General features: G+C 33.7%; 1 protein-coding gene across 8 annotated transcripts in view; it reads left to right on the forward strand.

Moving 5' to 3' along the window:
- Window positions 1-26,724, forward strand: part of PRPF40A (pre-mRNA processing factor 40 homolog A) — a 55,475-nt gene that overhangs the window by 10,631 nt on the left and 18,120 nt on the right. For 4 of the 8 annotated variants that reach the window (XM_059167323.1, XM_059167325.1, XM_059167326.1 and 1 more), the window contains exons 3-10: window positions 3,995-4,075; window positions 5,429-5,459; window positions 7,729-7,745; window positions 19,406-19,516; window positions 21,051-21,171; window positions 21,409-21,462; window positions 22,983-23,007; window positions 23,671-24,045. In XM_059167323.1, the coding sequence (XP_059023306.1) occupies window positions 3,995-4,075; window positions 5,429-5,459; window positions 7,729-7,745; window positions 19,406-19,516; window positions 21,051-21,171; window positions 21,409-21,462; window positions 22,983-23,007; window positions 23,671-24,045 (815 nt within the window). The remainder of the gene's footprint in view (window positions 1-3,994; window positions 4,076-5,428; window positions 5,460-7,728; window positions 7,746-19,405; window positions 19,517-21,050; window positions 21,172-21,408; window positions 21,463-22,982; window positions 23,008-23,670; window positions 24,046-26,724) is intronic. The other 4 variants (XM_059167327.1, XM_059167328.1, XM_059167330.1 and 1 more) reach the window with 1 other exon arrangement.

The following is a 26,724-nucleotide window of genomic DNA, read 5'->3' on the forward strand; positions in this document are numbered from 1 at the left end:
TTTACATTTTATCATTTAAAAGAATATAAATAAACGTAGAAAAATTTATATAGTATACATAGAGAAATGGTTAGCAATTTATGAATAAAATGTACCAAATAGTGTATCTGAATTATTTTTTGGTTTTAAAAACTTCAAAGTGTCCATAAAATTGAAATATTTAATATTTTAGACAATTTAGCTTATGTCTCATATATGTGTTTTACCCTTCCCATTTTCTCCTGTTTCCTAACTACTAAAAGTTTGTAATTGTAACACTTAATATTATGATTTGCCAAAGGAGCTTAAATGGAAAATTTGTGAAGCTCTACATGTCTGTGATTTTATAGTGTACCTCTCATTAAGCTTATATGAACCACCACTTTGTAGCTTTAAGAATGATCTGCTTCTGGAATTTATAGTGTCATCATTGTAACAACTGTTTAAGAATTCCTTCCTTCCTTTCTTCCTTACAACATCCCATTTTCATTGAACTTAAGATGCTGTGAATGTAAGACACTGTTATGTTATGTGCCCTTAGAGAGAAAAAAGAACTAACCTAAGGAGAAGTCTAAAATACTCTGCAGATAAAACTGGGAGACCAAGGGGCTATTCCTTTCATGTGAAGCAAGAAGTAAACCTTCCATGCAAAAAGGGACAACAAAATAACTTGAATGCCTCAACTTGATTATTGGGCCAAGGGAAGGGAAAGTCACTTCTGAGGATTTGAACCACAGATCTTAGAAGCTTACAGCCTGGATCATTTTGGTATAGAAACAAAATAATAATGGATACCTTGGAAAATTTTAGTGGTTTCGTATTGATGGTGCAGTCAAGTAAGTGGCCTAAATCAACTCGAAGTCCTCTGAAAGAATTCAGATGGGTTGAAACATGTATCCACGTGTTATATGTATCCTAATAACATTACCACAAAGTGTATCCTTCAGGCTTTGAGAAACAGGTTTTTGTCATGGTCAGGCCTCTGGAAGAGCTCTTAATTTGTCTGATTTTTGTAATAACTTCTCATAAGAATGTAACATTTTCTGTATTTATTTTTTTCTTTGCTTTCTGTTGGGTCCATGGTCAAAAGAACGAGACTGATACAAAGCAAAGGTCAAGCAAAGCTTTATTTCGTGCCAAGCATCGAGAATCAAACCGACCAGTCGGGGTTGCCTCTTACAGAGAGGGCGACCCCTCCCTGCCTTGCCGACTAACTTTTATAGAGCAAAGGCCATGTGGTTGATTGAGCCTGGCCACACACAGGTGGCCAGTTGAATTACAGTTCACCCCATAGTAGCTATTTGAACTAGCTAACTGGATGGAATCGCTCTGGCTTACAGTTTCATACTAGTATCATAGTTTTCGTTTTAAATTATATTAGTCTGCTTACTTTTAGATAATCAGTTGTACATCTTTCCAGTGTTTGTCCAGTTGAACAAGCCCAACTAGTTAATGCCCCTCAATTTACAGAGATATTGAGGGAGAATTTAGATTTTTATTTAACACTAAATCTCATTCACGTAAGTTCCACAAATGTAAAAACCCTATTTTGAAATAGAGTTGTGGCTCAGAGTGCCAACCTCAGAATTTGGGGAATTGAAATTGCCAAGACCCAGACTCAGGTTTTACCTCTGGGGAAGACTATTTGCTACAGTGTTTCATTGCCCTGGTATTTGGACACTCCTCAGCCTTGACAAGTGTCCCTTTGGGGTCAGTTCTCAGACTGCATAAAGAAAAGAGCTGACAGGACTCCCTCAGAGCTGGGATTTGGTGAGTCTGTCCCAGAGCAATTCAGTCTCCTCTGCTTGTATTTGTTGCTACAAAATCAACATTGATTGTTCATCATCTTTCTATTTGAAATATGTAAAGAAAATCCAGTTGTAACAGGCTTAGGTGATCTTATTTAGTTAAAAGGAAACTATAACCCTGATAGCAACTAGAAAGTGAAGAAAGAGTTGGTTTTGGGGGGGCGGGAGGGAAGGAACGTGAAACACTAAATCTCATTCTGTAACCAGCCACGAGTTTTACGCTAAGAGCAAGTTTTCGAGATGTTTTAAAATTTGAAGTGGGGAAAAACAACAATTGAGAGAATTCTGTCAAACTCTGATCTTTAATGATTTTCAAATATTGTCACTTTCCTTTTCTAGTCAATTCTTATTAATTGTAGGGGGTTTTGTCCCTTGTTTTTTAAATGGGATTTGGTCACTGTCTTATGAAGTCAGAGTATTTCAATTCAAAATTACATTACTTAATACTGCTACCATATTGAAATGTTCTGTTGTGTGTTGGAGATTTTATCCTACTTTTCTTAATATCTTTAGTTCTTATAAGAAAATACTTTTTTCCCAAGTTTTCAAAGTTCAGTTTTTCAATTTCATTTAGAATTCTAGTTTTTGGGTTTTATAGGCCATTTTAAATACCAGGCTGTTTCCCCACTGTTGCTTACCGTGCTTCCCCCCATAATCAGTTGCTTAGTACCTTAAGAATTCACACCTACTTTGCTATTAGCCTAAAGTAAAATCAGTTGTGAGGATATATTTTTTCAGAGTAGAGAGAAGAGGGAATGTGTCTAGTTCTCATTTGATTGCTATGTTTTTTTCCCTTAATGCATAAATTAATTCATTAATTCTTTTAGTCAGGGTGGTGGAGGCTTGTGCTTCTGTTTTCAAATTCTGTACTTTTTTTTTTTTTTTAAGATTATATTTATTTATTTGTCAGAGTGGCTCAAAAATTTATTTATTTATTTATTTGTCAGCACAAGCAAACAGAGTGGCAGGCAGAGGCAGACAGAGAAGCAGGCTCCTGCTGAGCAAGGAGCCCGATGTGGGACTCGATCCCAGGGCGCTGGGATCATGACCTGAGCCAAAGGCAACAGCTTAACCAACTGAGCCACCCAGGTGTCCCAGTACCTTTTTTTTTTTAACTGCTGTTTCATCATGTATTCCAAGTAGTAATAACATGTTTTCTGTCAGGTTCTTGTTTCATGATGCTTAAGCAATTTATTGAATATTTAAAGGAACAAAAAACCTTTGTTTTTTAACCCACTAATACAGTGCTGCTTCATTTTAATGAAGAGGGAAGCCTGGTTTTGCTTTGTGAGTCGACTTTCCCGAATAACAAAATTCAGCGTGCAAGTGTTCTCATCTACGTTTAGTAGGCTTTATATGTTCTCTTGACCAATATGCTTGTTTGTTTCTGTTTCTCCAAGTTTCATTTAATTTGAAACTGTTGAATACCCAGTTACTTTGTCCCGGTACTTATGATTATTGTATACATTTTTTATTCCATCCATGTTTTTCTTAGATTTGCTCATATTAGAATCAAAATTATAATGTGGAATTATACAAATATGGATGAGTAGTGGGTCAAAATCCTTTGAATTAATTTTTATTGATACTTAGTGGTGAAGTTTCATTCATAGATTTGGATGGCAGTCATTGGTAGACTAGATTAACCTCCAAAACTAATACCTTCTTTCTTCAGATACTCATGTTTGCTTTATTAAGTTTTTCAAGAGAAGACAGAAGATCTATGTCTGAAGTTTGTTTTTATATATTTTTTGTAACCATCAAATTTTAAGCACCTTGATCTTGAATTTTTTAAAGAGCCAGATTGCTGTAAAATTTTTTAGTACAGATATTAACAGTCAAAGGTGAGAAATACAGAAAGTTTTGTCTTGCTCAAAAGAAGGGAGAAAAACACGAGTGATGAGTTAAAATTAAAAGGAAATTAATATTCTCAAAAGCACTTGGAAATAACAAAAACAAAAAGTTTACTTGAACTTTTATGTTTGTTAGAAGTAATTTTAACTTACATATAAATTATGACAAATACTAGCTCATTGATAAAATACTTCATTCATTCAACAAGCACTTACTAAGCATACTATTCATACAGTGTTCACTGGGTTTAAATCTTGAGTTGTACATATTAGTTTTGATAACCAGATAGATTAATAAGGTTCTATTAAATGCTTTGTTTTTATATATTAACCTTTTCTTTACTTTTATTCTAGATGCCAGGAATGATGTCTTCAGTCATGCCTGGAATGATGATGTCTCATATGTCTCAGGCTTCCATGCAGCCTGCCTTACCGGTAATCTAGTAAAAATAATTATTTTCTGATGTTTTGACTACTTTTACATATGAAATAACATAGTATATATGTATTTTGTAGGCAGTCAGGTTAGCTTTTTAAGTGTGTCTTGAGAACTGTAATGCAAGGTGAGAATTAGAATGGGCTTTTCGGTTCTTGAATGATAGGCATTCACATTTTTTCCTGTATTTATACAGACATCCTTAATTGTTAAATTAATTCTACCTTAAATAAGAGTAGAGGGGCGCCTGGGTGGCTCAGTGGGTTAAAGCCTCTGCCTTGGACTCAGGTCATGATCCTAGGGTCCTGGGATTAAGCCCCGCATCTGGCTCTCTGCTCAGCAGGGAGCCTGCTTCCCTTCCTCTCCCTCTGCCTGCGTCTCTGCCTACTTGTGATTTCTGTCTGTCAAATAAATAAATAAAATCTTAAAAAAAAAAAAAAAAAAGAAAAAGAGTAGAATACTAAGTAGTATAATTCGTCATCCAGAAGCATTTTATTGGTCTGGTAGCATTCTGTTCTTAAAGAATAGACTTTTGCTTTGCTGACTGTTAATTAAAAATTGTTGTATTATGGTTTAGTAATAGATCCTAGATTTAGAAATCAGAAGATTTTATTCTGAGTTTACATTTCATGAGACTTGAATGAGGGCACATGACTTACAAAATCCTTGATAGCCTTATCACCCTTACTGGATTGTATAGCAAATCTGTAAATCATCATGATACTCATATTACCATAACTTACTTATTACCTGATAACCTAGTGGTTGTAATGAACAGACTCCACTGGGGTGGTAAGTTTGCAGTATCTTACCCAAAATCCTTAGGTCAAATATATATTTTAAAATATTTTATTATTGTAAAATAATACTTTGTAAATTCTATATATTATATAAAAATTTCTTTTGGGGTCTTATACAATGCCTTATATAATTTTAAGCACAATATTTCTATAGCCAAACTGATAGGTATTCTCTTGGGTGGGATAAATAAAGAGCTTATGTCATTCAGAGCAGATTTTGCCACTAAAATGATGTTGGTGTGAAAGTTGAAAAAACTTGGTTCTTAGAGCTTTTTCTGTATCAGATTGTGGATAAGTGGTTGTCAATCTATATGTAACTGGTGATCATATGAATAAACCACTTAGATTATAAGTGTTTAGCTCCAGGTTAATGATATTTTTAAAATTTATAGCAAAGTCAAGGAACTAAAACCACTGAAACTTAGTGAGAATCTTTGAGTCAGTGGCTTGAGAATTACACATAAAGGGGACTCTGATTGTGGTTTATGAAAAGCTTTTGCAAAATATAGCTTAAACGAGGTGAATACTACTAATTTAATTGTTTTCTTACAGCCAGGAGTAAATAATATGGATGTAGCAGCAGGTATGTACACCATTTATGGTAGTAGATATTAGACTTCATTTGGACAGTAGCTATCATACTAAGGAATAAAAGCAGCATCACTTGGGTTTTATGATTAGCTCCTGACTTTTTTTTTTCATTTTGTTGTTGTTTTAAGCAGTAGGAAATAGGGATAGTATTTATAATTGAATCCGTAAGAAATTACCATAATTTTAGATCAGGAGTTCTGGGACCAGATTTGGTCTATAGTTATACTTTATTTAGCCCATACAATGTTTTTAAATTTTATAATTAGTTGCTGTCATTTAAAGTCTTGGGCCATATTCAACAATTAGCTTTATCTTTTTACACCAAGTTTGAATTTATCTTGAAAAAGTGGATTATCGCAATGCTCATTGTTTACAGTGGTACTTACTAACACAGTAGATAGTCAGAGAATATTTAAATGAAAAGTTCTGATTGAGTCCCGGTTTGTATTCAGCCAGACATTGTGGAATGGGGTAGTAACTCCTTATTTTGGACATGGAGCATGTACTCTCATTAGCCTTCTGGACTACTTCATAGTCTTTTCTGTTACCTGCTTGGTCCTGTAGCCATTGGAGTTTGTTAACCTGCTGATAATTTTTTTTAATCAGCCAGTTATTAATAACTGTTTGGCTGGTGTACCTTTTATATATATTAGCAGTGCCTCAATTATTTGTAAGTAAATAATGTTCCAGATGAATTGGTATTCCAGATGCTGAGCTTTTTTCCATGATTATGCCAAAATGTTTTTTGGTTTTTTGGTTTTTGTGGGGGGAAGAGGGCCAGAGGGTGAGGGAGCAAGAGAGAGTCTCAAGCAGGCTCCACACCTATGGTAGGGTCCTCCGAAGGAGGAAGAGTCTCATGACTCTGAGATCAAGAGTGAGTTACTTAACTGACTAAGCCACCCAGGTACCTCTAAAACGTTTTTTCTTTTAAACATGGTTTGAAACATTTAAAATGCACCATTTTCCAACAGGTTTATATGGGGCATAATGGATCTCCTTAAGATAGTTCACAAATTTCTTTATTTAAGTTAAATGATGTTCTGAAATATCTAGTATAATATTTTGTTTATTAGCTATCTAGAGCTGATTACTATTACCCTAAATAATTCTGGAAAATTATCTTAAAATTTCTTCTTTTTTTTTTAATTGAAGTATAATTGACATACAGTAGTATCTTGTTAACTTGTTAGTGTACAACGTTGTGATTTGATAATTTTGTACATTACAAAATGATCCCCACAGTAAGTCTAGTTACCTATCCATCACCTTCCAAAGTTATTACAATATTATTGACTGTATTTCTTATGCTGTACACTACATTGCCTTGACTTACTTTATATCCAGAAGTTTATCTCTTGCCCTCCCCTCTTTGGTAACGAACATTTTGTTTCCTGCATCCTGAGTCAGAAACAGACTCATAAAATTTCTTCTTAATTACTTTTAAAATGCTTTGGTTCTACCAGTGATGTCCATGGTAGCTTCTTTTGATTTTGTTCTGTGTGTTTTATTGTTTTATTCCTTTTTTACATATAGCTCTTTTTTTCTTTTTCACACATTGTTTTAGATTACTAGTTTCTAAAGTTAAACTTACTCCTTTGAACTTGGTGACTAATAGGCAATTCCCCTTCTGTCTAGAGGGGTATTGATAATAGTCTAGGACCATACCATCTAATGGACTTTTGTGCAATGAAGGAAATGTTCTGTAATCTGTACTGTCCAATGCAATAGTCGTTAGGTGCATATGAGTACTGAGTAATTGAAATTGGCTTGTACAAAGAGGAACTGAATTTTTAGATTTTATTTAATCTCAATTAAAAACTTTAAACAGGGAAGTGTGGTAGCTAATGGATATTGTATTTTACACCACAAGTGTGGAATTTATATACTTGAAGGTGCCATAGATCTAAAGTCTGGCATTTTTTTATTTCAGTAGTGTAGTGGAGAAAGGAATTAGTCAAGATAGACACCTATAATAGCATGAAGAGAAACAAATGTCAAAGATTATGACTTTTCCAACGGGAACTAAGTGAGTTTGCAGTTTAAAAGTTAAAAGTACCACTTAATTCTGAAAATGCCTTCCACCATATATGTTTATTTTGTAAAAAAGAGAGCATGCACATAAATCATATGGGGCAGTCTTAGGATATTTAGTGTGACAGGATAAGGAGGAAAAAATAGTATGAATAAATATTTTTTAAATGTTCACTCAAGAAGACCATGGTTTATCACATTGTAAATACTGTTCCCTTTTTTTTTTTTAGGTACAGCATCTGGTGCAGTAAGTACCTCTAGAACATAGTTATTTCATTATAACTCTTTAACCTACGACATTGATCCTTATTTCTGTTTTAAAGATTATCTGCTAACTTGAATCTTTTTCCTTTCTTTTCTATGCTAAAGGTTGAAAATTCTTTGAACGATTTATCTTAAAATTTAATTTTCATGGGACTTAATGAGAGAAAAAGAAATCAGATATACATCAGAATTTAGAAAGATTTGAATTTCTCCCCTCCCAGTACAATTAGAAGGGAAACAGCTTATAGGTATATTAATTAACCTGATAGTTTTTACAAATGGTTTACATTAGAAGTTTTTAACCTGTTAATTAACCTGATAGTTTTTACATATGGTTTACATTAGAAAGTACGCATATACAAAAATCTCTGTACCCTTGTTTATTACTGTAAACCCACTGTGTAAACTTTCTAATACATATTTTAAAATACTTACTTGTTTGTACCTTCCCTATTGGTGTCAGAAAAACAAATACGTTATTCAAAATTGCTGGTTTTTTTGTTCTTGGGTTTTTTGGTGTTGGTGGGTTTTTTGTTCAGTTTCATTTGGTTTGTGTTTTTTGATGGGGGGTTTCTTTGTTGGCTTTTTGTTTTTGTTTTGTTTTGTTTTGCTCCTAAGAAAAGGAGAGAATGATACTGCAATGCTGCATTTCTTTTTCTCCATACTTGATTTTTTTAGGATAATAGTTATTTTTGCTAATGTTTCTGTACATGGTGTTTTGTTACAGATTTTTATTATGTTTGGGAAAATAATACATGTCTGAAAGCCTCACTTAAAGATGCCTATTTTTTGTTTATTGATAATAGCCATGCCCATTGACCTCAAGGTTTTCTTTGATTTTTTGTGTTTTAATTCCTTAAAGATCAGTGGGAAGAAGAGAGTTTTGTTGTTGTTGTTGTTGTTGTTTAAAGATTTTATTTATTTATTTATTTATTTGACAGACAGAGATCACAAGTAGGGAGAGAGGCAGGCAGAGAGAGAGGAAGGGAAGCAGGCTCCCCATCCAGCAGAGAGCCCGAAGCAGGGCTTGATCCCAGGACCCTCAGATTATGACCTGAGCCAAAGGCAGAGGCTTTAACCCACTGAGCCACCCAGGTGCCCCAAGAAAAGGGTTTTTTGTTTGCTCATTTGTTTGTTTCTGGTTTGGGGGGTGGGGAGTAAGAAGACAAAGTGAGAATTTTAAGCAGGCTCCACGCACAGCACACAGGCAGTGCAGGGCTCAGTCTCAGAACTCTGAGGTCACAACCAGAGCCAAAGTTAAGTCTGTTGCTTAACCAACTGAACCACCGAGGCACCCCGGAAAGAAGAGTTTGTGTGTATAATCTCATTTAATCAAAATAATGCTGAGAGATAGCTGTTATCCCCATATTATGGTTAAGGAAATGCAAAATGCTGTTAATTGATTATAAATATGAGGGGAAAGACTTAATTGTGAACTGTATTTAAATATTTTAAAGTTTCTTGTATCTTCTGCTTTAAAAGTTGAATGGTTAGAGGGGCACCTCATGGCTCAGTCAGTTGAGTGTCTGACTTCCACTTGGGTCATGAGATCCAACCCTGAGTTGGGCTCTGAGCTTGGCATGGAGTCTGCTTGAGATTCTCTCCATCTCAGCGCCTACCTCTGCTGGCATGCAGGATCTCTCTTTCTCTCTCAAATAAATAGATAAAAATCTTTTTCTTTTTTTTTTTAAAGTTGAATGATTATAAAATATCCATGTGATATTCTTCCATTAAAAGTGCCTGTTTGTATTTTTCACCAGTGATAGCTTTATGATTTTTGTTTTGTTTTGTTTTTTGTTTTTGTTTTTGTTTTAAATAATGTAGGCTTGCTTGGGGGATTAAGGAGCAGACATAGTTAAGAAGAAGAAAATAAAATTTCTCCCTAACTTTTTATTTGAGAGAGGGAGAGAGCACAAGCTTATGAGTGGGCCAGGGTTGGCGAGGAGGGGATGGGGGGCAGAGGAGAGGGATAAGCAGACTTCATACTGAGTGGGGCTTGATCCCAGGACCCCTGGGATCATGACCTGAGCTGAAGGTAGATGTTTAACAGACTGAGCCACCCAGGCACCCCGAAATATCTTTCTTGTCATAAGTTAAATTCACACGTACTCTGGCATCTCCTTCTGGGTTTTCTCTTCTGTCCATATCTGTTAATTTTTCACCCAGTATTACACCTTTTTTTTTTTTCTCCATTAAAACAGCTTTAATATTTAGTAAGGTGGGGCTTTTGGGTGGCTTAGTTGGTTAGGCAGCTGGCTCTTGATTTCAGCTCAGGTCATGATCTCAGACAGAGTCTCTCTCAAGTAAATAAATAACATCTTTAAAAAAAAAAAATTTAAGGTACACAAATTTGAGTTACCTAAACTCTTCCGATTACGGTCATTGTCACTCATCCTTGGAAGATTCCACACATTTTTTTCACTTTTTCATCTTCACTCCTATCCCTACAGCACCCTCCCTAATGGGTGCTTACTTGAATATATGCCCTAAGACATGCATATATTGGGAAAAGCTTATGAAATTATTTGTGTACATATTTTTGTTTTTCTTTTCTTTTTTTCTTCACATATTTCATGTTTATTTTTTTGTTGAGTTATAATTGGCATAACATTTTAGATTGTACAAACTTATTTGGTATTTGTATACATTGTAAAATGTTCATACTAAATTTAGTTAACATCTTTCTGTATACATAGTTACAGATCTTTTTCTCTTGTGATGAGGACTTTTAAGATTTACTCTCATAACAACTTTGAAATATGCCACACAGTGTTAACTGTAGTCACCATGCTGTACATTACATCTCCATGTCTTACTTATTTTATAATTGGAAATTTGTACCTCTTGACCTTCTTTACCCATTTCGAACCCCCACCTGCAATCTGTTCTCTATATCTGAGTTTGGATTTTATATGTTTTTTAGATTCTACATGTAAATGAGATCATAGGGTACTTGTTTTTCTCCATTTGACTTATTTCACTTAGCGTAATACCTTCAAGGTCCAACTGCGTTGTTGCAGATGTCAAGATTTCATTCTTGTTATAGCTGAATAGTTCTCCTCTTTGTGCGTGTGCCCGTTTGTGTGTGTATATATTCTGTATATATTCTATATCTTTATCCATTCATCCATCCAAGGACACCTAGGTTATTTCTGTATCTTGGCTATTGTAAATAAGGCTGCTATGAACCTGTGGGTACATCTATCTTTTTGAGTTACCATTTTCATTTTCTTTGAATAAATGCCCAGAAGCAGAATTGCTAAATTGTATGGTAGTTCGATTTTTAATTTTTTGAGAAGCCTTCATACTGTTTTCCATAGAGGCTACACTAGTTACATTCGCACCAACAGTGCATGAAGGTTTCCTTTTCAGCTACACCCTCACTGACACTTATTACCTGTTTTTGATAATAGGCATTCTAACAAATATAAGGTGGTATCACATTGTGGTTTTGATTTGCATTTCCCTGGTAATGATGTTGACCATCTTCTCTTATGTCTGTTGGTCACCTCCATGTGTTCTCTGGAAAAATGTCTCTTCAGATCCTCTGCCCATTTTTTAATCAGATTGTTTGGGGGTTTTTGCTGTGGAGTTGTATGAGCTTATTATATATTTTGGATATTAATCCTTACATACACGAGTTGCAGGTATTTTTCTCCCATTTAATAGGTTACTTTTTTCATTTTGTTGATGATTTCCTTTGTTGTGCCAGGAGGTTTTAATTTGATGTAGTCCACTTGCTTATTTCTCTCTTGTTCTTTGCTTTTGGAATCAAATCCAGTAAATCACTGCCATGATTGATGGTCAAGGAGGTTTTACTGCCTATCTTTTTTTCTAGTTTTATGGTTTCAAGTCTTACATTCAAGCTTAAATCCATTTTGGGCTAATTTTTATGCATGATGGAAAATAGTAGTCTAATTTCATTCTTTTTCATGTGGCTGCCCTTTCTTATATATTCCTGCCTCCTTTGTCATAAATTCATCAATCATTTATGCATGAGTTTATTTCTTAGATCTTGCTTCTGTCGTATTGATCTATATGTCTATGTTTATGCCAGGACTGTACTATTTTAATTTTAGTACCCTGTTAATATAATTTGAAAGCAGGGAGCATGGCACCCCCAGCTTTGTTCTTCACATTCCTTTGCCTATTCAGTCTTTATGTGATTCCATCCAAATTTTAGGATTGTATGTTCTGTTTCTTTGAAAAGTGCCTTTGAAATTTTGATAGGGTTGCATGGATTTGGTAGTATGGACTTTTGAACAATACTAATTTTTTTTAATCCATGAGCATGGAATGTCTTTCCATTTATTTGTGTTTGTTTATTTAATCAGTGTCCTAGTTTCCACTTGTGCAGATCTTTCCCCTCTTTGGTTACTTTTTTCTCTGAGTATTTTATTTTTGGTTCAATTGTATATGGGTATTTTTTTTTTTTTTTGCTTTAGTTTTTCTTTCTGATTGTTCATTTTGATATATGAAACAGATTTTTGTATCATATTGAATTTATTTCTAATGGGTTTTTTGGTGAAGTCTTCAGGTTTTTTATATATAGAAATGTTTTTCCTATAAATAGCATTATCTTACTCTGTAGCTCACCTGTTTTCCCTTTTAATGATTTGAGTATTTTTATCAGTCTCTTTGTTTACCTGCACGGTAGCTTTTAAAAATTTTTACTCAGTTTCAGGTGTCCAAGATATTTTTGGTATCTTCATTGGAGTTGCCTTGAATTTATAGATTGTGAAGGCGTATTTATAATATTAAGTCATACCAGTGAACGTGGTAGTCAGTTCTTTTGTGTCTGTCTTGTAGGAGAGCTTAAATTTGAGTTTCGTCTTTTTTTCTAATCTTCGTATCTAATCCTTTAACTTTTACTGTGTCAGACAAAACCTCTAGCACTATGGTGAGCAATAGCGGTGATGATAAACTGATTTTGTTACCTTTTTTCCTCTCTTAAAGGGATTATGTATTGAATTTTCCACTTAATATGATGTTTACTATACTTTTTTGATAAACAACTCTTACAAATTGACTTTTCTTTTCCTCATTTGCTGAGAGAGGTCATTTATGAACTTTATTTTTAGAGAGAAAGCACACAAGCGTGCAAGCCAGGGCTGGGTGGGATGCCTGGGGGGGTGGGGAGCAGAGGAATGGGAGGGGAGAAAATCTTAAGCAGGCTGGAGCCTGACACAGGGCTCCATCTCAGGACCCTGAGATCATGATCTGAGCTGAATAAAGGGTCAGATGCTCAACTGACTGAACACCCACGTGCCCCACTAACTTAATTTTAAAATTCTTCAGTGCTTTTTTTCTTATCCACTTAGATGGTCATATGGTATTTCTTCTGTAGTCTATTAACGTGCAAGTACACAGATAAATTTTCTGTTATCTCATCTTTGCATTACTAAGGTGAACTGTAGTTATTCATTAAGTGTGTTAAGAGTGTATATGTAGTGCACACATGTGTTTTTAATTCCTTTGGAATTCAGTTTGCTAATTTAGGTTATTCGTGTCTAGATAATAACCTTTCTCTTTCTGGTCCTTAGAACAGTTTACATAAATGATGCAAAACTTCTTTCCTTTTTTTTTTCTTAAGATTTTATTTATTTATTTGACAAAGAGATAGCACAAGTAGGGGAGCAGCAGGGAGAGGGAGAAGCAGGCTCTCCACTGAGCAGGGAGCCCAGTGTGGGGCTCGATCCCAGGATCCTGGGATCATGACCTGAACTGAAGGCTTAACCCGACTGAGCCACCCAGGTACCCTGACGCAAAACTTAACTTCTTAACAGTTTGATAGAACACAACTAAAAATTGTCTGGACCTAGTGCTTTTTGAGTATAGAGGTTTTAGATAACTATTTGAGTTTCTTTAGTGATTATTGCACTATTCTGGTTTTTAATTTCTTATTTATGCTTTTCTATATATCTATCTGTTTTGTTGAGGTTTAATAATTGTTTAGCATGGAGTTAGAATTCTGTCATTGCCATTATTTATTTATTTATTTATTTATTTTGGAGGGGGTGACCATCCAGTTTATTTCTGCTGTTGTCTTTATTTCCTACTTGGTTACTCGGCTGCCTTTTTTCTAGCTTCTTGAGTGCTTATTAGCTCTTGGTTGTTAGACCTTTTTTTGTACTAAGTTAACTATGTTGCTTAAGTTTTGACATAGAGGATTTTCTTTTAACTCATTTCCCAATATTTTTTCTTCTCTCATTTGATTTCTTTATTGAAAGCATATTGGGTAGTATGGTTTTCTTGGTTTCTAGAGTGGGTTTTTTTTTTTTTTTAATTTACTTTCTTTAGAGCAATTTTAGGTTAGTAGCACAATTGAACACCAAGTAGAGTTCCTTAATATCCACCCCCCACAGCCTCCCATACTATCAATATCATGGACTAGGGTGTAGGATGTTAATGTTTATTAAAATCAGTGATCCTCCACTGACACATCATTATTACCCACAGTCCAGTTTACATTAGAGTTCATTCTGGTGTTACCTATTCTTTGAGTTTTAACAAATGTTAATGACATGTCATCATGATCGTGTGTACAGAATAGTTTCACTACCCTGAAAATCTCTGTGCTCCACCTGTTCTCTCTCTCTCCTACCTCCACCCCTTGCCCCAAGCAACTACTGATCTTCTTAACTATCTTACTATATATAAGTACCTCGTTTTCATTCTAGTTTATTTTACCTTCTGAAAACTTAATATATTTTGAATAGGACTTTTTCATATTTTTATTGCAAATGAGTTATTGTCAATTCAAAGATTTTTGTATATTTATCTTAGAGCCAGGTATATTATACTTTTTTTTTCCAATTAAAGATAAGAGAATTTCTCTTTCCCAAATATACCAGTTACTTCATTTCATTATTGTTAGGTATTTGTTGAAATACAGTGATTGTACACTCCCCTTTTGGTCATGATTTTAATGCAAGTGGCTTTAGAATAATATTTACTAGTTTTCAGTAAGTTGTCCTTTATCATTTATTGTTGTTTCTAGGATTTTTGTTTTTATTTTTTTAATACTTCCAAACCATTGTAATTTTCAGGATGTGATTTGATCATACCAAGTAAATTGGTGTGCTCCTATGATTTTTTTTTTCCAGTTTGTTAATGGAAATAATTACTTTCTTATAGATTTCCCAGTATTAACCTACCCTGGCACTGCTACAATCAGTTCTACTTGGTCAGAGTGTATACAGTGCAGGATTTTCTTGGCTAATGTTATATTTAAATTTTTAAGATTTATATTTATAAGTAGCATTACCTGCTTTTCTTTTTTGATACCTTTTCTTTTGAGTTTTATTATTAATAAAGAGCTTTTCATCTTTTCCTGTGACCTGAAACAAGGACGTAATGATTCTGTGTTCTTTAAAGCTTATGTGGTGTTCTGTGAAATTATCTGGTTGGGTATCTTTCAGATGCTTCTACAGTAGTTGGAATATTCATGTATGATATGTTTCTTCTAGGGCAAATTATAATAGTCTTAGGAAATTATTTCCTCTAGATTTTGGGAATTGGTTGCAAATCTTCTGATCATGATTATGTTCTTCCTTAATGCTAATTTACATTTGGACTTTTTCTTAATTCTCCTTGTTTATAGTAGTTGTGAGGATTTTTCTGCCTGTTTAGTGTTTACATTTAATCATGTTTTTTTTGTTTCATTCAGTTGAACTTACACTTTACTACAGAAATGCTCATGTATGTATAAATATTTATCTGATGTACATGTGTTTATATAGTTTGAGTAGTGAATTTATTCACTACCCAGTTGTTGACGAGCTTTTTGATCTCTGAAAGTATATCAGCTCTTGATAATTATGTATATGCATTTTTTTCCTTTTAAATATTTTCTGTGTGTATTTTGGTACTTTATCACAATGTCTCAGACACTTTCTATTATATTAAAAAACAGATCTCCATACGATAAATCTACAGTATGAATCGACCCTAATTGAATGATTTTCCTATGGGTGGATGTTGAATTATCACCAATTTTTCCTCATTAAAGTAATCCTGTAGAGAACATTCTTGTACCTCTTTGTAACTATGTAGGCGAGATTCTGTGGAGTGAAATATCAGCATCAGGAGGTTGTTTGTATTTCTTTTCTTTTTCTTTTGTTTATATTTTCAGTTTTGATGAGAACCAGTAACTTGCCAGCAAACCAGTTCTAATTCCATTCCCAACACAAGCGTGACAGGGTACTTTTCTTCACACCCTTTTAACATCTATACTAAGTTTTCAGCTGTCACTTACAGGAAGAATAAAAAGTTTTCATTTAATGTATGCTTCCTTGATTTACTAATGAAGTTGAATATCTAATTATGTTATCTGTATTGAGTTGTATTAATGGTCATGTTTATTTTTCCATTAGATTATCTTATTGATTGTAATAGATTTTTGTATATTAAGGATGATAGTTTTTTAATGCCTTACTTTGCAAATTTATGCTTCTAGTTTATCATTTGTGAAAATGCTGACTTTTGGTTGATTCCCCGGGATTGCCATTTGTGTTGACAGTTTTTTCTTAATACAGTAACTGTCAAAGTAATAAAATAATTTGGGGAAGGCTATCATCTGTGACAAAAGTGCAAAGTAATACTAAAATTCCAGTGCAGGGATCATCTTAATTGTTCCTAAAAGTCCTCAAAGCAAATCACCTATGGTTAAAAATAACATCCTGGTTTTGATCCATTCAGAATACACATCTAAGTCTTTGTTAGGTTTTCTCTGATTAAGCAAGGACAGTCTAAATATTTTATAGGCAGCGTTTGTTTATTGCACAGAAAGGTCTGTTACTAAAAAAGAGTAATTTTTAGGAAAATAAGTTTTTCGATTAGACTGTGCTGTACTCTGTACTTAATGTAACTATTTGCCTAAGTCATATGTTTTAGTTGTCTTCATAAGACAACTTTACAGTTGCTAGTTTATTCATATATCTGTTGATATTTCATGGCATTCTTCATCTTATATTCAGCATTTAAGGTTCATTTGTTTATAAGTTTTTCTTGTAAAATATTAGTTACTAGTTTTGGCCAGAAGCAAGGTACAGTTTTATTTTAAATTGCAGATTAGATATATATAAGGAGAAGGTGCAAAAACTTATCAGATAAATAATTTTCTTCAGAGTTGACTTCTATAAGTAGATTTGTTATATTAGTTAAGGCATTAGTACAGAATTTATATTCCTTTTTGAAATGTTTCTGTTTCTCTTAATGCCAAGTGTTGAAGCCTTGCTCTTTAAGAGGAACTTAGTGGGTACGCAAGACAATGTTGTAATGAACTCACGAGACAGCTGTGTTACCTTGGGCATGTTCCTGTACTTTCTTGTGTTCTGTTTCCTCTTCTTATAAAGGAGAGATAATAAATAGTATCTACCTTGGCAGGGTTGTTAACAATTAATTTGGGAATTGATATAAAGCAATTACAGTGCTTACCACTCATTGGTAGATCAGAAATTTATCTCTCCTTATTGACATCTAGACTGTCCTGAATATAGTATCTTTGACACAACATTTGTGTGGGTAAAATATGGTCTGTAGAAGAAAATTTGAATTATTTCTAGCTTTTTTTTACTTCCTGGATCACTCTGAACAGTTTACTAACCCTCCTAAACCTTGGTTTTCTTATTTGAAAAATGGGGATACTGTTCATACTGCTTTGTCATATAGCTGTAAGGCTTAAATAAAATAATAACTAGTGAATACTAAATTTCTTACTGTTTATTTTACTGGTTTGTACATTTCTCCTCTTTATCCCTATTATTTGGTCCAAGTGTCCTTTGTCCCTTTTTACATCTTTTCATGAGTTTATTTCTGGTGAACTTCCTCTATTCTGAGTGCTCTTTAGCAGATGTTACTTGGGAAGTTTAAATATAATTTTGGAACTTAGATTTTCTCTTTAGTGCAGTTCTGAGATGCTACTGATATCTTTTAAAATTTTTTATATATATATATATATATTCTATATATATATATATGAAAGAAATAGAAACCTCTGTCTTCCTTAGCAGGATTTACTTTGTCAAATAAAGCAATACTCATACAGTTGAAGCTTCCATACATCTCTAAATCACATCACCTTTTGGTTAGATTTTAAAGTAACAGCAAGCTAAAGATTTTCCAGCAGTTACTATAATGTTTGCTCCAGAGAGATTGTAGTTGTCCTATCCTGCACACAGTGTTAGAATAAGTTAAAGAATTTAACATACCTTTTGAACTATTTTAACTATCCTGCTATACTATGCGGAGTCCATTTTGTAAATAGTCACGTCGATAACTTAATCAATCTGTATAAGAGGAGACAAATGTTTTGTTATCAGAAAGCTCAAATTTTATCAGCTTTTTTCTTTGAATTCAAATGGCTGTTTATAATTCCTTCTTCACAATAACTCCAGTTTTCTTCATGGAAGTTTTACAAAAACTTCCCTCATCTACTTGTGTGAAAATTACATTAATTTGTGTCCTTAAATCACCTTTTCTTGTTCTCCATCCCCACGTTTTGCAGAACCACATTTCCTTATATCACTTAGCATATTTAGTTTGACTATTGAATGTGTCTGAAATTGAGATTCATCCTATAATCCATTGTGTCTTACGATCTCCATTCTCTAGTCAGCAATTATGACTTAGTTGTATATGACTGAACAACAAAAAGTGCCAACATCAGAAGAATGAATTCCAGTGGTTTGAAAGAAAGTTCTTGAAGTAACGGCATAGCATGTTAGCTTAGGATAAAATGACTATGGTGAGAGGGTAGAAAAAGCAATGAAATGATGTGTGTTGAGTCATATTCCCAAACCAGAAATCAAAAGTAGGTATGTGCTATTTCTCAATAAAGTTGATGAGGAAGAAAAAGAAGGTCATCTTTAAGTACGGTTAGAAGATAGTTAAGGACAAGCGCTGGTGATTTTTAGTTTTTTGTTTTTGTTTTAATAAATGCTGCATTACCAATATTTTTTATAGCAAAGGGGATGATGATGTGTGGAATATAATGGATGTTGGCAGCTCTCATATAAAAAATGGTCTTAGTGTGAAGTTTAAGGAACAGCTTAACTATTTTATTTGCCTTTGTACTTATCAAAAAAACTGAATTGTGATAAAAATCAGTGTCTAAGACATATATGTCTTTAAGAAGTGTATCGTAAAATCTGAGTAAAATCTTTATGGCATGTCAGTCTGGAGCTTTGTCCAACTTGATGTAAATATTCAAGTTATTGAGCTCATGATCAATCCACCTAATATAACATTAGCATCTACTTCATATATTTTAGCTATAAGGCAGAGCTAAAATAATCTGTGTTGCATATAGATTATCTTTGTGCATTAGTTACAAAATTACCATTTTTAGGAGAAACATTCCTATCTTTATACTTCTGAGATACTTTGTAAAATATAGAGATGTTCTAAAACATCAATACGTCCATGTCACTTTTGAAATACTTTTAAAATAGTCTATTTTTTCAGTTTTGTCCCTACTGCTTACACTGGTAAATTATTCTAAATGACTTAAACTGTGAAAAGTATGCCTGTTTTTATACTTCTAATTTCTTTGTATATTGTTAATGAAACTAATGAAAACTGATACTCACTGTCATAACGCTATTAAATAATTTGAATTTTTTTTTAATTTTTTTTCTTTAGAAATCAATGTGGACTGAGCATAAGTCACCTGATGGAAGGACTTACTACTACAATACTGAAACAAAACAGTCTACTTGGGAGAAACCGGATGATCTGAAAACACCTGCTGAGGTAAAAATTTGAGGCTTTAAAATTAGGGATTGTCAAATAGATTGAGTCATTTTTTTTTTCCTTAGGAGTTTATGAATATTTGACTGTTAGAAGGACAGAGCAATTTTGTTTATTGATTTTTGCCCCTGCCCAGTAAACCTTACCGGGTTGCATCAAATTAAAAATAAATTGGAAGAGCAAAAGGACTCTCTCTCTGCCCTCTATTCTCTAAATTCACATTTTATTATTTATTTAAATATTTTATTTGTCAGAGAAGGAGGGCTACACAAGCAGGGGAAGCAGCAGGTATAGGGAGAAGCAGGCTCCCCGCTGATCAAGGAACCTGACTGGGGACTCGATCCCAGGCTTCTGGGATGATGACCTGAGCCAAAGAGAGATACTTAACCATTGGAGCCACCCAGGCATCCCTGTATTCACATTTTAAACTTTTCCCTTTAAGCAAACCTAGGTGATTGAAAATGTCTTCCAGTGGATTTTTAAAAATTTTCCAGTGAGTTTGAGGTAATGGAGAAGGAATTAAATTAAAAATATAAGTATCCTTCTTTTAGAGTGGGAAGTGTCTATGTGGAAAAAAACCCCTGCAAAGTATGTGTATTTCTTTTTGAATTTTATCATTCATGATATATAGTGTGGAAATTAAATTGAAGGAGTAAATTGAATAAACACTTTTGTAAATGGTTTAATTAAGAACTCTGGAGTCCTAAGTAAGAGTTGATCTGGCCTTTCAAGCTATAGTTGGAGATTTTTCCAGGTTGGCAGCACATTTTATTTTCTTTCTTAATGAAGGAGTTTGAGGATATAAAAATATTTTCTAGGCTACCACAATAATATGCATAGCAATACTTGGGATGGGGGGTTGACAGAGACTGGTTCTTGTTTTTGTTTTTGTTTTTTTTAATCCCAGTACTGACACAGGTAGTTATTTTTTCTTTAAATATCATCACCAAGACACCATCTCAATAGGAGTTTTCAGTAGCATTCTCATGCACGCCAAGCGGTTTTGTATATTAGGTTTTAAGTATATCATACTTATTTTGTTTCCTTACATAAGATAGTTTGCATAGGTTTAATAAATTATTAGCCATAAAACTGATATCTGAGCATGGGTAAACCACATTTTGCTTTTTCCCAATTTTTTATTTTTCCTACTTTTGTTAGTATTTGAGAAGTCTGTGAAGTATGTATGATAAATTTTACCTATGATGGGGTGTAAATGGCAACAACAGATAGGATCTGAAATTTACATAGACCTGGTTTTGAATCTTGCTTCTGCTCCTTTATTAGGTATATTATCTTAAACAAGTTATTTTCTGTAAGTAGCAGTATAAATTTGAAATAACAGTATGGATATTGCAGTATTATTGTAAAGATTAAATAATATTTCAAATAACATTACCTACTAAGTATTCTGTAATTGGTGGCTTATCTCAAAAGTGTTTGAGTTGTACAGATTGATATTTAGGGAAACAGTAATGTGAATGATGAGTGATGCTAAATACATTACTGTTAACTGAAGATTTTTATTTCCCTTTAGCAACTTTTATCTAAGTGTCCCTGGAAGGAATACAAATCTGATTCTGGAAAGCCTTACTATTATAATTCTCAAACAAAAGAATCCCGCTGGGCCAAACCTAAAGAACTTGAGGATCTTGAAGGTAACACAGAAAAAAATAATTTTTAATGTTAATTTTTTACATATCTATGTCATTCACCTTGAAACAATCCTTTATATATAGGATTGTTCAAACACAGGTCTTATTTTTAAAAATTAAATGATTAGAACATTTTAAATGGTGTAACAGTTTTATGGGCTCTTATTTTCTTGTTGCTCTAGATATCAGTTCTATAGATTTTAAATAGATTTTTATTTGATTTGATTCCACTGAAACTAGGATACCAGAATACCATTGTTGCTGGAAGTCTTATTACAAAATCAAACCTGCATGGTGAGCTGCTTTGATAATTCATTTTCTGTCGTTATTTAACATTTTTAGAGTTTGTTACTAATAATGTTCACTAACCATGATTGGGTAAATCTGCAGTGAGAAATCTCTAATTAAAAATTCATTAAAGGGTTATATTATAAATGAGCTTGTGACTTTTAAAATTATACTTTGATTAAAAAATTAATTTACCATTGGAAAATTGAATTAAGGGCATCATGTACAATAATTTAAATACAACTGTGAGTGTTGGTGTATACATACAATATGTGATTTAACACATGTAGCAGATAGCAGAGAGCCTTGAGTTCAGTTTAAATTTTTTAATACATTGTCAGACTATACATTTATTGCTAATATTATTTTAGCACATTGTAAAATAGCCTTTATGTTATGGAAGAATTAAACAAAATGTCCTGCTTTACTTACAAAGGGAGTATTTTTCATTATTCTCAACTGTTCAAAATACCCCTGAAAATCTGGAAATACTACCTAATATGAAACCCAGTTCTTCAAATAGCAGAGATTAGAGTGCGAATTGAAAAGTTAGTTCTTTTACTCTTATTTCTAATAGAATCTGGTATCATAAATTATTAATTTAAAAGCAGTAGATTTTAGAAATGGAGGCTATAATAATCTGCAGTGTGGAATGACCTCTGACAGTAAAGAGAATAAACATTTCCTAAAGGCTCTGTGGTCTTAAATCTTTTTCTTGTGTTACATAATTAGCTTATTAGATCATCATTGTATCCTAAAAATACGTTAATTTATGTTAGTAATGATGACTTCTTTTTGTCAGACATTATCAACATATTTTCAGAAATGGTTTACATTAAAGGGGGATAAGTTTTTAAAATATTTTCATAAAGTTCAGCTTTGTTACTTTCATGGACCACCTCATTTGCTAATGATGCTGAATACTTTTGTTACCCATAAAGAAAAATTTACTTTAATACTGAATGCACATCTTTAAAGCTCTTTAAATTTCTATACTAGCATTGGCTAATAATAATATTGTAGATAGGTAGATTGCCATTTTATTCATGTGAGAAATATCAAGCTCATTTCTGATATAACCCTACTACAGAATAGTTGGTGTGTATAACTATCTATCTACCTGTCAATGCTAGTATTTTGTGCTGAAATTTCATCATGAATTTGGTCTCATTTTGAATTTGGTATCTTAAAAAAAAAAATAGTTTTACCCCTGGGGAAAATACTATTTTGTTCTAGAATTATACAGATATTTTCAGAGAGTTTTTGCAGTAGCCAGCAGCCTTTGGGAAAGTAGCAGTGTGCAGAGAAACTTTCCTAAAAACTGCTGTTATTTAAATTTGTCTTCATTCTTTAATTGCTGCCCTGGAACTTTGGAGCAATAATTTGCTCTGAAAAAGTTTGTTTTTTCGGATGGTAAATTAAATCTTATTGTATGAAATTTCTCTTTATCTCCCTTTAATGTTTATTTTCATTGATTATATTTAAAAACCATGTCATATGTGACTTTTCTTTTTTCTCTTTAATAGCAATGATCAAAGCTGAAGAAAGTAGGTAAGTAATTTTGAATATCAGTACAATTTACAAATTTGGTGTCTCCTGTATATAGCATTCTTGTTTCAACTATTTGCTTTATAGTATAAATAGTATTTAACATGAGGGTGATTGTTTGATGTCTTTGGAGGATTGGGAGCAGGGAGAAGGATATTTACTCAAGATATACAAATGACATTTTACTAGACAGTGATTGTTGGAATTTGGATTGCATCCTTTGAATTAAGGCTGCTTTATAGAAAAGTCCAAAATTTGGTTTGATTTAATTTGGGAATAGGTGAAATATATATGTCTTCCTGTATTCAGGTTTCCCTTTTAATATATGAAATGGATAAAATTTAAACTTCTTACAGAAATTTATGATGTATATAATACAATCTGATAGTAGGGCATTTTGTGAACGAAAACAATTACTGGACTTTTGGAAGTGCAGAGTGTTGCATGAGTCCCTATCCTATATTATCCTGAATGTTTGCTCTGTTAAATCAAAGTAATCCAGTTTCATTCTGTGGTTTTCATCTTTTCAGGTGGCTTATAGTTTGCCACATTGCCTTTCTCCCTTTTATAGTTACTCTTAGTCATTTGATTTTGTGATAAAAACTAGTATTTTTTGGCTTTCTGTCATCTCATTGACCTGTTTTTTGTTGTATTTTTAATGCATAGTAAGCAAGAAGAGTGCACTACAACATCAGCAGCCCCGGTTCCTACAACAGAAATTCCGACCACCATGAGCACCATGGCTGCTGCAGAAGCTGCCGCTGCTGTTGTTGCTGCTGCAGCCGCCGCCGCTGCTGCTGCTGCTGCTGCCAACGCCAGTGCTTCCACCTCTGCTTCGAATACTGTGGGTGGAACTGGTCCAGTTGTTCCTGAGCCTGAAGTTACTTCAATTGTTGCTACCGTTGTAGATAACGAGAATACAGTGACAATTTCAACTGAAGAACAAGCACAACTTACTAGTACTCCAGCTGTTCAGGAACAGAGCATGGAAGTATCCAGTAATACTGGAGATGAAACAGCTAAGCAGGAAACCGTAGCTGAGTAAGTTTAGTGACTTTTGTACATCAGTACCAGACTTCATTAATGCAAGAAATTACCCGTTCATATGGTGGCCATTGAGTGCTTAAAATTTTTTTGTGAATCAGAACATGAGAATTTAGATAATGAATTATTATCTAAAACAATCAAGGCTGAATTTTGCGAAGTCATGCTCTTACACTGTTGGAAACTAATCCTCAGAAGGTTTAGGAAGCAGAATTCAGAGGTAGAGGATGCGGTACAAATTTAAAACAGGGTACCAACCACCTTAGCCGTAATTTTAAATCAAAACGAATGCAAAAAGTCCGTGATTATTAAAATAACAAAATTTTAAATAAAGACAGGATTAGTACTATTTTATTTTACAACAGACTCAAATATGACTTAGCAAAGCCCTGAAAGGAAGTGCTAGTTTGATCAAATAGAAGCAAAAATTAAGTAGACAAAAATATTTAGTAGGGTGTATGAGCAAAACTGTTACTGTAATTAAATTGCTATAACTTTTTAATATGACAGACAGCTGCATCTGCCAATTTATAGTTTACATGTACTTATGTTCCATGTCATGTGGTCATATTTCATCTGGCTGTGCTTTATACAGATATATAATTTGAGCCATGCTTCTTGATTTTAATGATGTTCACATACATTTTAAGAAACTGTGAACCATGGTGTAAAGTTTCAAACATGAACACCCATCTTAATATTTAGGCATACTGATCTCACCTTCCAACTGCTTCTTGTAAATATATTTTTGAAAATTTTTCTTATGTGTTTCCCAAAGTTGAAAATCATTTAAAATTTTTCCTGTTTTAGAAGTTGAAAAAGGGGGGAACCTGGGTGGCTCAGTGGGTTAAAGCCTCTGCCCTCGGCTCAGGTCACGATCCCAGGGTTCTGGGATTGAGCCCCACATCGGGCTCTCTGTGCAGCAGGGAGCCTGCTTCTCTCTGCCTGCCTGTCTACCTACTTGTGCTGTCTCTCTCTCTCTTTCTCTCAAATTAAATAAATAAAATCTTAAAAAAAAAAAGTTGAAAAATCTATATGGTATATTTGAAGGCATAGAAGAGTAACATTTTATTTACATCTTTTGGCCCTTTTTTAAAATTTTTTTTTTTTTTTTAAGTTTTATTTTTGTTTTTTAAGAGATTTGAGAGAGAGCACGTGTACTCATGCAGGGGAGGGGGATAGAGGGAGAGGGAAGGCAGACCCCCAAGCCCTGAGCCCAACATGGAGCTCTATCTCAGGATCCTGAGAGCGTGATCTGAACCAAAAGCAAGAGTCACGTGCTCAACTAACTGAGCCACTCACACACCCCTGTTTTATTCTTTAAATAATCTTTACACCCATCTGGGGCTCCAGCTCACAGCTCAAGATCAAGAGTTGCATGCTCTGGGATGCCTGGGTAGCGCAGTCGTTAAGCGTCTGCCTTTGGCTCAGGTTATGACTGAGCCCCACATTGGGCTCCCTGCTTGGCGGGAAGCCAGCCTCTCCATCTCCCACTCCCCCGCTTGTATTTCCTCTCGCTGTGTCTCTCTCTGTCATATAAATAAGTCTTTAAAAAAAAAAAAAAGTTGCATGCTCTTTCAGCTGAACCTGCCAGGCACTCTCCTTCTGCCCTTTTTCTATGCACTTAAAAATATATGCATTATGGGGTGCCTGGGTGGCTCAGTGGCTTAAAGCCTCTGCCTTCAGCTTGGGTCATAATTCCAGGGTCCTGGGATCAAGCCCCTGCTTCCTCCTCTGCCTGCCTGCCTCTCTGCCTACTTGTGATCTCTGTCTTTCAAATAAATAAAAATCTTCAAAAAAAAAAAAGTGTATGCATTATATCTATTTTAAACCTATATGTGATATCTTTTATGTTGACATAGCCCATCATGTTGAATGATGGCATGTTATTTCATTATTTACATATATATAATTTTAGTGTTCTGATAGATATTTAAGCTTTGGGGATAATTTTTTTTAATATCTTTTTATACTCCATTTTTTTTCTGCAGTAATTTGTTTTTCATAATTTTAACAACAAATAGTTCCTGTTTATTTTCTTTCTAGTATTTCCTTAAGTGCCTGAATCATTATAATCTTCTTGTTTTAATTACTGCATTATAGACCATTTATAGCTGTTACTTTGACTGGGCCCTTTATACTATTTCTGAGAATTTTAAATAAATTTCCCAAAGTAAGGTTCCTTGACTCAGATGGTAGGAATATATTTTTTGTAGTTGTTAGTATTTGCTCTAGTCCTTCCTTGAAGTATTCTACTTTTTGTTTACTGCATTTTCCCCCTTTATATATAGGAAGGGATGTCAGGATTATATGACCTTTTCATTTCATAAAGACCACCAAACTGGTAGAGTTGGTAATTCTTGGGTATGTTAATTCTTTTTGTTTGAGATCAGTATTTGGCATACTTTTTTTTGTAAATTATCAATTAATATTTTCAGTTTTGTGGATCATCAGTTCTGTCCCAATGATGCAGTTCTGCTAAGGTAGCACACAATAAGCCATAAACAGTATATAAACTTTGAGTAAAAAACTATTTGCAGAAACAGACAATGGGCTAGATTTGGCATATGAATTGTAGTATTCCCGTCCTGATTTAGAGCCTTAGCATCTTTTTTATATTTATGCCAATTTGCCCAAATCCTTAGTTATTAAGGCACTGAAATGAAGACACTGGGT

This window comes from Mustela lutreola, chromosome 3 (assembly GCF_030435805.1).
Source record: "Mustela lutreola isolate mMusLut2 chromosome 3, mMusLut2.pri, whole genome shotgun sequence".
NCBI classification, from domain to species: Eukaryota; Metazoa; Chordata; class Mammalia; order Carnivora; family Mustelidae; genus Mustela; species Mustela lutreola.